This window comes from Perissodus microlepis, chromosome 1 (assembly GCF_051167445.1).
Source record: "Perissodus microlepis isolate ML-2025 ecotype Zambia chromosome 1, ASM5116744v1, whole genome shotgun sequence".
NCBI lineage: Eukaryota > Metazoa > Chordata > Actinopteri > Cichliformes > Cichlidae > Perissodus > Perissodus microlepis.
Window position 1 is genome coordinate 8,575,756 of NC_140461.1, and position 13,240 is coordinate 8,588,995.

The window sequence follows — 13,240 nt, forward strand, 5'->3', positions numbered from 1 at the left end:
TTCTGCTCTAAACCTCCGGATGTAATCTCGTGTAATATCGTGAGATTATTGTGTGGTTAAATTTCAAACCTGTATTAAGTATCCTTATTTAGTGACTTATTTAATCCCTTTGAGGAAATGTTATTATAATAATTACAAAATAAAAGCCAAAACTGTATCGAAAATGTTAGTACCGCTAAAAATATATTTGTCACATCATTCGTTTCTATTTGTAAGCAAAGGAAACAGTGGAAGGGATGGAAGAGGAAAAGGAGGCGACTTTAGTTGACTAGGCCGCTACCTATCTCCCAAAATCCTTTGCGGCAGGGGAAGGAAAATGAAAACGGCCATGTCGTGGTAGAGATCAGTTGCGAGCGGGCGAGTGAGATTCATAGTGTCGTTTGACGATATATGTTATGTAGTCTGAGAACTGCAGGTCTGAAAAGAACGCATCCGACGCTTCGTGTGACACAAAACGTTTTCTTTGGAAGTACGCGTGTAAATAAAGTTAAAGGACGAAGATGAGCGGAGGAGGGACACCGTACCTCGGCAGCAAAATTAGCCTCATCTCCAAGGCCGAGATCCGCTATGAAGGAATTTTGTACACGATTGACACAGAAAACTCGACTGTAGCTCTCGCTAAAGGTAAGTTAAGGCACACAGAGAGGGAATACAAGACTCAAAGAGCGCAAAAGCGTTAAGCGAAGCAGAACAGCATTTTCTAGGGTATTTGGCTTTGTTGGTTAGCTTTTTAGTTAGCCAACAGAGCTAAGTGGCGCTATAGTTAAGCGCTGTAGTCCTTTGTTTACGTTGTAATTGTGGTAAAGTCAAATGCTGTGCACCAAGTGACACATAATTACCACTAGACATACCTTGTTAAAGCACTAATTGCGGCTTATTGGCTCTTTTTAGTGTTTATTTTTTAACATGCGTTTTAGAAACTGATTATAATACTCTGTCTGACAGTATTGCTTAGACCTGGTGGACTGTGCGTATGGGAAGATTACTAACTTTATCTCAAGAGCTCATATTATGTGGAATTTATTATGTTGAACATTGTGGTTAACAAAAATTGATATAACTTGAGGCGTCTGTTTTCTTTCGTCTTTATTCCAACGCTAATTCATAATATTCAGTTCTAACATTGAAAGTTAATGTGAAGTCAACAGTGTTTGTTCTTAACGCAAGGAAATTCTCCTCCTTAATTAATAAAAGTAAAGTCGTGTAAATTAACCTGTGAGTTTTCTCTACAGTTCGCTCCTTTGGCACTGAGGATCGGCCCACTGACAGGCCTATTCCTCCTCGGGATGAGGTCTTTGAGTACATCATCTTCCGAGGAAGTGATATTAAAGACCTAACAGTTTGTGAGCCACCAAAAGCCACCAGTGCCCTCCCGCAGGACCCTGCCATAGTCCAAGTAAGTCAATTGGTGCATTCCGTTACTATAAAACAGCTGTATAAAGGCTTTTCTTTAAGGCTTCTTGTATGCTAGCTCATGGTGGCACAGGCATGGCTTTATTGAGACATTATAAGGGAGAGACACTCACTAATTATTCTGTATGTAGAGTTTTTGTGTGTGTGATTTTATAATTAAATAATAGCAATTGAGATAATCATTCAAAATAATTACTGAAATAATTGCCTAGTGGCATTTTGAGTTGCAAAGCTTGCTTTAAAGGAACTTTGCTGTAGGGCCATCATTAACATTATTTCAAACACCTGTGTATTACAAGGATCAACTATAAAGAAATTCAGGTAGAAAGTGACAACTATTGTATTACTGCTTTTTCTTTCTTTGTTACAGAAAATAAGTGATTATCAATGTTTTTAATTATTGCACATTTTAAGAAAATTAAAGAAACCAATTAGAAAATACAATAAGCAACAAAAAATAAAGTGACTACTTGTTGTAGAAGCCCTGAAAACCAGATTCACAAACAAAGGAGTCTGTTAAAATAAAGTGTATTCAAAGTAGAGTCAGGCCTTTTTCCTTCTAGATATGGTATCTTATTTGTCTTCTAGATAACACTTTCTAAGATGTGCATTGGTTTATTAACAGCTTTGTGTCCAACCAACAGTTGCCCATTCATTTTGTGTTATTTGTTGTTTTGAAATGTAGGCATCAGACATTTATAATCGGATCTTAGTATTTTCAGTCATGGTTAACAGCTATGTTTAAAAGTCTTGTAATGTTTTTAACTGGATGTATATTTGTTTGTCTAGTCATCAATTGGATCCTCAAGTGCTGCAGCACCTCCATCATTCCAGGCTCCTGGGTCCTATGCACCTTTCAGCAGGGCTCCTGCCCCATCATACAGCCAGTTTGGTGTTGCACCCATTGGTTCTCAACAATTTGGATCTACTGGAGCAGTTGGTAAGGAGCTGTATGGAATAAGCAAGTCAACCACATTAAAAAGCATTAGGTTTTTCAAGTTCAAACCTGTCCAAACACTCTCTTGGATGGAAATGTAGCAGATGCAGTTAAATCTTTCATTGCTGATATCTGTCTAAATGCTACGTAGTGACCTCAGACAAGCTAAACATCTGTTTCTCAAGCAAATTTGGAGCAACACCTGATTCCCGCTCATTTGAATAGAGCACAGCTGCATGCTGCTTTGAGTTTCCTGCTACACACCTGATCCCTATTGTGTTTTGAACTGGAAACAGCAAAGACAGTTATGCATCATACTTCTAATAAACTGGTGAAGTTTTTTAAAGTCTTCAAAGGAGAAGTCACGTATAAAAGGCACATGTCAGATTTTCTCTCTAAATGTACAGATTGGATTTTTACCTTTTTGTCAGTGAACATCTGTGTCATCCACTGCCAGTAAAATGGAAGTGCGTGAGTAGCTGCAGCTTATCATTCAGCTCTGACAGAATCATCTTCACTACTACAGTGTATTATATTTTTAAGTAGATTGGGGTGAAGGTTACTTTTACTCGCAAATACTCCAAAAATGTTTTACACTGCACACAAATCTATTACAAATACAAGGGAAATGCTTACACTGTGGAGTCCTTCACAAGCAGGACTTTAATGGACAGTATGTTTTTCACTTAACACTTTTAATATGAATTTTATTCCCCCTCCATAAGAGCAGCTACTTTGGAACAGCTTTTAATTGCCGTTTGTTTGTTTGCAGGACGCACTAGTCCCCAGCTGGATTCTATAAGAAAGAGTCCCACCCTGGAACAGGCAGTGCAGGCCCCACCATCATCTGCCCCAGCTCCACCTGCACCTGTAGGACAGCGGAGTCAGACAGGGGCAGCAGCTTCCAGAACCACCACCACTGGCATCCAGAAGCCTCCAGACCTCCTGGAGCAGAGAAAAGGTACAAGTGTAGGTTGTGGCTGGTTTAAAAAGTTATTTGTAGTAAGTTCATAACAGAGCAAAAGAGACATTAATCAGTAATGTTGATTTATTTTATTTATTTTTTTAAGAATGCAAAGCCACAGGATGTAAAGAATACAAATTTTCTGGTGTCTTTGATTATCAGCTTGTTGTATCTTGTTAGCGTGGAAAGAACTAAAATTTAGCGCTGGCTATCAAATACTGCTGTTAATAGAGAATCAGCCTAATCAGGCAAGTCATAAGCAAGGTGTTAGGCTTGTTTGATGACAAGAGTGATTAAAGTTTGAATTTGATCTTATGTTTGGTAATGGCTACTATACAGAACCAAAAACTAGAGTTTAACTTCTGAATTTATTCTGTTTAACAAATACAAATAAACCTGAACCCGTGCTGCAGTTGAAGCTCATATTTATTGTCTTCCTCAGTGCCAAGCCCTGCCAAGTTAAATTGATGACTATTTTCTTTTCCTGTTCAGCTCCTGAGGTTCCGAAGGTAGCGCAGCCAGATAATGAGCAGGGTGCAGTTGAAAACCGGGATCCCAACAAGCGCCAAGGTGGTGAGTAATTTGCACCTTCAGTCAGTAATGTCCACAACACTTACTGCTGTTTACTGATGTGTTCATCTTTTTTTATTTTGTAGCTACTCAGCTTTGAAAATTTAAATATATAATGAAAAGCTTTATTGGATTCATGTTGGGATGGCAGTGCCTTTCCTGAAATGCTTTGAGCTAATTTCACGTCAGCCAATTCTCAAAAGTTCCCTCAGAATGTACTTTTGTAATTTATCAAGTGGGAAGCACTATTTTTCTTTTTTAAAAGTTTAATATTTAAGTTTGTTTCTGTTGTTTCTCAGCTGGTGTTCAGTCTTCTAACCGCCGTGGCCGTGGAAGAGGAAACCGCAGCAGAGGCAAAGTAAATGTGCGCAGGGATGGCACAGTGAAGTTTGATGAAGACTTTGACTTTGAGACTGCCAACGCCCAGTTTCACAAAGACGAGATTGACAAAGAGCTCCAGAACAAGCTCAAACTCAAAGGTACCACTTAAACAAGTTCTAAACTGCAGCAACTAAAACTGGAGGTTATATGTACCATGATACATATGTGAACATTTCTGCCATTTTAAGTTGTTTGATTTTGCAACATTTCTTCCTACAGATGACAAAACTGAAAAGGCACTCAATGGGGAGGAATCGGAGCATCCAGCCAATGAAGGTGCTGCTGAGGAAGAGGAGGCTGTGATAAATACCTGCTACTATGACAAGTCCAAGTCCTTCTTTGATAACCTGTCCTGTGATGATACCAGGTACCTCAATACATCCATTTATTTATTTTTCATCTATTCTGTGGTGGATTAGTTACACAAGGGCATGTTAAGATTTGAGTGACTTAAGTTTTGTCACCGCATCTGTAGAATTTATTTTCAGCGAATATAAGGGAAACCAAATTTTAAATATCTGGTCGTTAAGTGATGACGTGACGAATCCTACTTCCGGGCCTAAAGAAGTCTGCGTTTAATATGGCTTTTAGTCTGTGTTTAATATAGCTTTTGTGTTGTTAACATGTTTAATGTTTTGTATTTTCTTCTATTTAATCTCAAAAAGCTCCTAAAACAGTCAGTGATCACTGTTGACCTCCCTCGGCTTTATTACCGCTAATCATTTATTTAAGCTCAGTTTTTAAAACCTTAGGATGTAACTACAGCCCAGCCCATGCAGCAGTATATGAATGACTAACCTCGTATTGTGGATGGATTATCTCAGTTGTTCTCTTGGCTGAAGTTTGGTCCTTTTACAGCATCCTGCCATGCGATTACATTTGTTCCTGACCACCGAGAACACTCACATTAACTTTTGTCGAGTGGAAAAAGGTTAGCTTGTTTATATTATGCTAACATAGCTGTGTCGCTAGCGGTCACGTAGCACATCATTATATACCAGCTAGCCAAACTTCAGTAACCCTACAAACGTCACTGCTGTTTAGTTTTCTGTCTTCATTTATGTTGGAAGTGATAACAGAGCTGTACGTTTTAATTTGTTTCCAAAACCCCGCAGTCAGGACATGCTATATTGTATTTAGATAGAAGCTAGCAAGCTAACTTCCTGCTAACTTCTAACTCCGTTAAATGTCATAAATTCCGTTTTCATGGATGCCTGGATGTTAAACTCAATTGTTACACCTGGTAGAGCAGAACGCTGATCATTTTATTAAAGATGAAAGACTTTAGACAGTTTTTCAACTCTCAGTAATGCCATAGTGATCGTTTGATATATGGACCTGCAGCGGAGTTTAGGCCCAGACACGGCTAGTGACGTCAGACTTAACAACCGGATTCTGCAATGAAAAATTTCCCAGACCTGTAAACAGGGCATCTAAAACCATTTTTGATGAGAGTGAACCTGCTGCAGTCTTCTAAACAACTGGTGTTGCAACTCTGACTGGTACATGAATAATAGAAACTGAAAAAAGAAAGTCACAGAGCACTTCATTTTATCTGAGTGTTGCACCGTCTATATCTCTCATGTGAAGTCTCACATGTAGTCATATTAGATTTAAAAGCCTGGCCAGATTATATATTAAAAAAATAAATAAAATAAAAAATCGAGATTTACACAACAAGCAGATTTGGCATGTGAACTGTCAGCAAGGTTCTTCAAAGATGTGTAGAGCTGCACTTAAGAAAAAAAAAAGGTCAGAATCTGTGTTTTTTGTGCCCCTCTGGAGATTTTGCAGTCTGCCTCTGCATAAACTATGCTTTGTATTTAATCAATACGCTGAAAGACTTTTGTTTCTCTCTTTCGATAAAACAAGTGAAAGAGGTTTTTTAAAGGGAGAATTTTTCTATGTTAGTCGAGGCTTCGTACACCAAATTGCTACTAGTCCGTCCATTGCCGCCCACTGAAGCACTAAAGATGTTTGGGTTTTTCGTCTGTGCAGGAAAATCCTAAAAAAAAAAAAAAACTTTTTAATGTTCTGTCATCTGCTCAAAGTTGGAACTTCACTAATGTACAGCTGCTTTTTTTTAGTTCTTAATGCTTGGTTTGTTCACTCTAATGAATTTTTGATAAAAAAATTTCATGTTAGCCTGTGATGCCTCGCTTTATGTCGTGTAAATTTATTTTCATGTGACTTTTAAAAAAAAAAAAAATATCTGTATCCTTATTGATGTCTGTGTCTCAGGGATCGTAGGCCAACCTGGGCTGAAGAGAGACGAATGAACGCTGAGACGTTCGGCATCCCTCTGAGGCACAACCGAGGAAGAGGTGGTTTCCGTGGTCGAGGCTTCATGGGGCCTCGTGGAGGCAGAGGGCGACCGGTAAGCAGAGGCTCCTTCGGACCACCCCGAGGTGCTCCACCTGGATTCAGAGGCGGATTCAGAGGTGGCAGAGGAGGCCGGGATTTCTCTGATTTCGAATACAGGGTAAATCCTTTATGAACTCATTATAGAAGGTATAAGATGGACTTAGCTTCCAGATGTGAAAAGTGAATTGCAATTTACTAGTGCATTGTGTGTTCTGTTCAGTGGCCACCCTTGTGGTCTTGTAGGGGTCAGTGAGCAACAGAGACTCAGTATATCAGTAGGCACCTTCCCAATGAGCTTGAGAACTCACTAGTTTAAGGACATTGTCTGAAACATTAAGTTCATTGTGTAAAATATGGCCATTCTAAGAGTGAAAGTCCAGTTTCATTTGACTTCGCTCTTCAGTTGTCATGACAGCAAAAATGTTCATCTTAAGGCATCGTACCAGGATTTTTGCTCAACAGTGAGGTGTCATGGAGGCTGTGTCCATCACTTATGCTCTCTGAAGATCTCACATGTATTTTTTTTTCCTAGCAAATAAAGCAGATTGGAAGAAATTAACTTTTGTTTTGCATTTTTACAGAAGGAGAACAAGGTGGCTGCGTAGTACTGCAGTGATGGATCCACGATGAATGGTAGCCAGTCATCATGAAATTATATTCATCCTACAAATTTTCTCAGCATTCAACAGACAAAAAATGAAGACATCTTGTTGGTCACCAGCACCACGGTGGACTGTTCAGGCAGTGAGAGTGCCGCTCCCTCTCTCAGCTTCACAATGAGGCTTTTTGTTTTTTGTTTCGTTTTTTTGCCCCAGAAATATTCGTTTGATAAGCAGTCACCGGATGGACAGGAACACATGTAAATATACCATGTTTTGGAGTTTGTTCTCTTAATTTACAGTATTGTTTGATATTGAATGCTGTATCCAGAGTGCCCTCTGATACTGTGAGCGGATCACAGTCGGTGTGATCGATAGCTTTATTTTATCTTTTTTCAGTTCCCCTCGACTCCGTTTGATATATTTCTTTGACACCAAAATTCAATGCATCGCCTGTTGCACTTTTTTTTTTTTTTTTCTCCTCTCAGACGCATGTGTTCAGTATCCTTTCTCGACTTTAAGCATTTTATTTTTCATTAATTCATTCTCAAATGTAGTGAGATCAAAGCCAGCTGAAAAAGCAAAAATCTGAACTTTACTGAATGTATTCCGATCTCATTTTATTCTTCTTGCTCCACAGCAAATTTATTGCCCACCAAAAACCCCCAGTCTCTCCTAGTTTTTAAGACGTATGTATTCAGTAAGTAGATCAGTCAGCCCTCATAAATCAGATGAATTCTTTCAGCTTTAGGTTGGCAGCCTAGTGCAGCCATTCATTTGATATATGCAGTTTACAGCATTAGGTATAGATGTATATGTTGACTGCCGTATTTCTTTTTTTTTTTAATTTTTTTTTTTTAACAGTTTCCTGTTATTTGTACCTTTTTTTTTTTTTGAGGAAATATTCATTATTAGTAAAATCTGTAGAAGGTTTTTTGTTTTTCCTGTAGGGAAGGACACCTAAACAGGTTAAAACTGACAAAAAACCCAAAACAATAATGTGTTTGAGCTAAACTGATTGTCTGTCAGAAGTATGTGTTATCATTTAAGTACCTGTTAAATGTCCCAAACATGTGGAGTCATCTGTTAATTTCAGCTTACTTTTGAATTGTCTTACAGTGTTGTCCTCTGAATTGTCGTCTGCCCCACCCTCCCTACTGTTACTACACTCAGCTGTGTCAGATTATTTACTGAAAATGGGAAATATTGTGGATTAAATGATGTCTCAAAGCATACGTTCAAACAAATGACAGCGATGCTGATAGGTGTCAGCCTTCCAGCTTGTTTGTAGCGCTCTTGTTGCATTGTGGTCAGTGTGATTGTTCTCTGAAGTGAATTTATTTTTATTGACTTTGAACAAAGGGACAAGAACTGGATGTGGTGGGATGCTTCTTTTTCTTTTTGGCTCTGATTTAGTGCTTTAGGGAGTGCCTTCAGAGTGGTGGGTTTTTGTACAGCTCTCCCTTTAACGAAAAGGTTACCTTTTCAGACAAGTATCAAAAGCACTACAAGGTGAAATAGATCCTTTCCTGTAGCTCTGGTTGTTTAGAACAGAACAGTTCAGGTGAAAGTGGGCCGTTTAACCGGATTAATCACAGACAGCCGATCACTGCATGATAGTCGTAAAAAGCATCATTCTATAGGGGCTTTCTCAATAACCAGCAGGATTAAATTTGAGACAAAATATTACTGAACGATTCACAACTGACATGTTTTCATATGTTTGCTACTGCTTCCAGTCACTGGAATTGTAAAACAGGAATAGTTTTCTTGAGAAGCAAAATGGAGTTTTTACGTAAAATAAAGAGTTGTACGATTTATGTCTTGGTTTTTTGTTTTCCACGTGACCCTACATTTTTCCCACAAATCCTGCAGTGAGTTGCATCTAGGTCATCCTTTGTTGCACACTCACGGGCGCAGTCTGTAAGGTTATATTTTTAAAGAACTTGCCTATTAGAACATTATAAAAAATAGGGTTAATACAAAGCATTAACCCCTTAACACGGTTTCTCATATTTGATACATGTTTGGAATCTTTACATTATTATTGCACAGCAATTAGCATTATTAAGCAATAAATAGCAAAAATGGTTGACATAGCAAATATACACAACTCGCATGCAGATTTGTTTCTCTTTGACACGATGGTCAATAAAAGATCAAATTTTAAAAAAGAATTCATGATAAAAGAATATTCATCCACTGCTCACCTGATTAGGTAGATTTCAAATATATAAATCCTCTGGGTTGTTTCAGAAACCACTGATCTAAAGTCAGATTCTGTCAGCTTGATAGGTTTGAGACAATATTACTTTCTTTGGTAATTAGGACATTTCAATTAATCTTGCAATTAAAATTACTACTACAGCAGCATAAAGAATAAAACAAAGGATCTACGATTTAAACATTCCTGGGAAATTGCCATCTTTTGTTTTTTAGAACTGAGCAAGTCTCTTGAATGAGAGATGAAACATCTTTGCAAATTTACACAAGTCCAGTTTCCTTCTTTCAAGCTCTTAGGTCCAAAACAGCCCGAGACATCACACTTCCGCCTCCATGTTTGATAGTTGATGCCACACACAGTGGAACCATCCTTTCACCTACCCGACAGCGTACAAAGATCCTGAGTGATGAACTGAAGATTTCAAATTTTGATTCATTAGTCCCTAATACCTTCTTCCAGTCTTCAGTAGTCCGATGGTGGTGTTTCATGGCCCAGGCAAGCCTCTCTGCCTTATTCTGACCTCTTAGCAATGGCTCTCTTACTCCAACTCTTCCTGTCAAACCTGCAGCCTGCACAATAGTTCTTGAGGACTGGAGTTTGAGACCCCTGTCCTACAATATTGGCCATTCCAACAATCAGCAAGCATTAAGCGACAGTGGGGAGAAAAAACTCCCTTGTAATAGGAAGAAATGTCCAGCAGAACCAGGCTCAGGAAGGGACAGCGATCTGCCGCGACTGGTTGGGGTGGAGGGAGTGAAATTTAAAAAAAAAAAAAGCCAAGGTGATAAATATTGGAGCAAGTTGATTATTTTTTTGTTAAAATATTAAGCTGTTGTTATCAGGTTTAAAGGAGTATTGGGTTTGCATTGTTTGCAGTGTATTTCTGCTGTTGATTACCTTTTCCAACCCCTACTTGTGGTTTTGTCACTTTTGTCTGGGGTCAAAGAAGCAATGCTGGAGACTTTTGTCCCCCTCTGCTCCTCATTTTAATGCAGGGGGAACTCGTAAAGAGGCCAGGGTCAAAAAACGGATGCTTGAGAACCTCCAAGGGTTTGATGCGCTGGTTTGCAAGCAAAGCCAACATCCGTTTAATCAGGCTGACCAATCAATATGTGCCACTTTCAGGTCCTGTTCTAACTGTGATTACTTGTTTGAGGTCATCAAGATGCTGCAGTGTTATATGTCGAGTGTCCTTGGATTGGTATCCCGTCTCATACTGAAATTGTTTTTCTGTCTTAAATGTCCAGCGCTGTTCGCTGCGGTTGTTTTTTCTGAAATAATATTCTGTGGTCATGCCACAGTCTAGAATATAGTCTGGTGGCTGGCCCTGAGTGTCTATGATGAATTTCAAAACATCATAATCCATTTTCCCACGGTAGAGTGGCAGCCCTATAGCAAGCTCCACAGCTACCAGCCCCAGAGACCACATGTCAATTGCTTCATTATATGGAATATGAAGCATAACTTCGGGTGCTCTATACCAAATCGTCTGCACAATGGTACCAGGAATCACTGCACACAGAGGACGTGCTAGGCCAAAGTCAATAACTTTGACTTTGAGGGGAGACTCATGGTGGTTCACAACCATTATGTTTCCAGGTTTGAGGTCAGCATGCACTATTCCCAGGGAACCTATGTGGTACAGAGCATTTGAAAGCTGATGTAAAATTGGCCTCACTTCTCTTAGGTGGAGACCCTGGTGATTCCAATCCTGTATGTAGTCCCACAGGTTTTGATCAAGCAGTTCAAAATTTAAGCACATGCACTCCTCGTGGAGGAAAAAGTTGTTCTACTTAACAATGTTGCAGGTATCGGCATCCAAGCATCGCAGTTTCTCCAGGATGAAAATTTCCAATCTTGCCTGTTGCAAAATTTCAGGTTTGCTCTTGTTGATTTTAATAGCCACTGCTTGCTTGGTTTTTGTATTTTGACATTTGGTTACGAGACCAAAGGTTCCTTCTCCAAGGAAAGCTTCTACCTTGTAGTGGTTTCCCAAAATGCTCCCTTCAAATATTTCACATGACATGGTGAAATGTGTTTTTTTGCTCTTAAATTGGTGAGAAACGTTTGAAAATGGTTTTGGTTGTTGTTGTAAAACTCTATCAAAACTTTTCCAATGTCTTCTTGGTTGCTGTCAGTTCAAGGTCCTTTTAAGCACTATAATATATCACATGTAGGTCCTATCAAGGAGCGTTCAAGCATTCTAAAGTGTGTCTTTGTTTTGTGTGTGTGTGTGTGTGTGTGTGTGTGTGTGTGTGTGTGTGTGTTACATATTTGGTAAACAAGCAGTGGATCAGGCGTACCTAATAGTGATGTGTCGGTCGCGAACGAAACGGCTCTTAGAGCTGAATCTTTGAAGTGAACGACGCGAGCCGGCTCCTTATTGGGAGTCGTGGGTTTTTTTTCTGTCTCTCACCCTCTCTCGCACTTTTTTCGGCTTCACGCTGCATGCGAGCCTTGTGCTTTGCGCTGGGAAGACGGGGGGAGGGGCGGTAGTTACACTCTCAGTAGCACAGGAACAGAGCGGGAGGGAAAGAGACAGAAGGAGAGCCAGGGACAACAATGTCACATTAGAAAGGTATAGTAATCATCCACAACTATTTTCAGTTGCAGATGATAAAGGATTCAGAAAGTTTATTCATGCAGGTCCATATGAGAGAGAATATGCATCTTCTTTTTGTTTTCATAATTTAATTTATATTTAATTGTGTTGTGGTTTGCAGTGTTTTGTGTTGTTTCACTTTAAATTTGTTTAAAAAATTTAAATAGTTAAAAATTGAAATGTGAATAGTTGTTTTTTGTATTATATGATTTATTTATTACATGTTATGTGGAGTGAATAAATAAAAGTATATATATGGTGGCCCCTAGAGACAAAGCACGTACAAACTCCAAAACACATAAAAACTCCAAAACAAGTACAAAAGACAACAGAAGTGCTCCAGAAAGCTAGGCGCAGCGTTGAGCTTTTGTTACCTAGTGGCTACACAAGCCAGGAAGTACCAACGAACGGATTTGGTGTGTGGTAGTAACAGGTAAATTAACTTTTTTTTTTTAATTATTTGAATATATATGAGTGCTTGTGTATAAATACACAAACAATACAGATATGCTTTCTGTATTGTTCTGTGTAATTTAAGTGATCTAGGTAGCTCTGGTTTGGAAGGTCAGTTAACGCTGGAAATGTGTTTTGGAATTTGTACGTTTTTTACGTGTATGTGCTTTGTCTCTAGGGGCCACCGCATATATTTATATATAAACATATATAAATAAAACCACTTTTTTTACATTAGTAATTCCTTTTGTGCATAATTTTATATTATTGTTAATAATAAATTAATTAAAGCAACAAAACAACCTGAAGAGCCGGTTGGGAGCCGAAAGTGAGCCCAGCCGAAAGAGCCGGAAATCCCATCACTAGTACCTAATCAAATGAGTGTATATGCAAACACACATACATGCACGCAAAAGACATCTTTATCAAGCTGAACACCTGACAGTTCCTCCCCAGTTTATTGTTAATCTATCGAAACCTGCAACAAACTTGGGGATTCCTAAGTCAAAATTTCAATTAATTTATTTAAAGTTCGACTTAAAAACTACAATTTTTAGGTTATCTTATTGGGTTTTTTTTTAAAACAATGCGATAGTACATCGCCTTTTTTTTTTACACATGGATGGCAAAAAAAGACTCTTTTCAGTGGCGGAAACGAGCTTCTTTAATCTAGCGTTCAGCCTTCGATGCAATGGAGTGCTCCATCTTTCTGCACATATCATCTTTGGTCGGC

At 38.8% G+C, this 13,240-nt stretch overlaps 1 protein-coding gene across 1 annotated transcript; it reads left to right on the forward strand.

The window, feature by feature from the left end:
• Window positions 1-283: 283 nt before the first annotated feature.
• Window positions 284-9,048, forward strand: lsm14ab (LSM14A mRNA processing body assembly factor b). Its single transcript, XM_084928859.1, has 9 exons — window positions 284-624; window positions 1,233-1,396; window positions 2,203-2,353; window positions 3,123-3,311; window positions 3,807-3,887; window positions 4,184-4,363; window positions 4,485-4,632; window positions 6,507-6,747; window positions 7,211-9,048. Exons 1-9 carry the CDS (start codon window positions 501-503, stop codon window positions 7,232-7,234), a joined length of 1,302 nt encoding a protein of 433 aa, XP_084784985.1. The 5' UTR covers window positions 284-500; the 3' UTR covers window positions 7,235-9,048.
• Window positions 9,049-13,240: the final 4,192 nt, after the last annotated feature.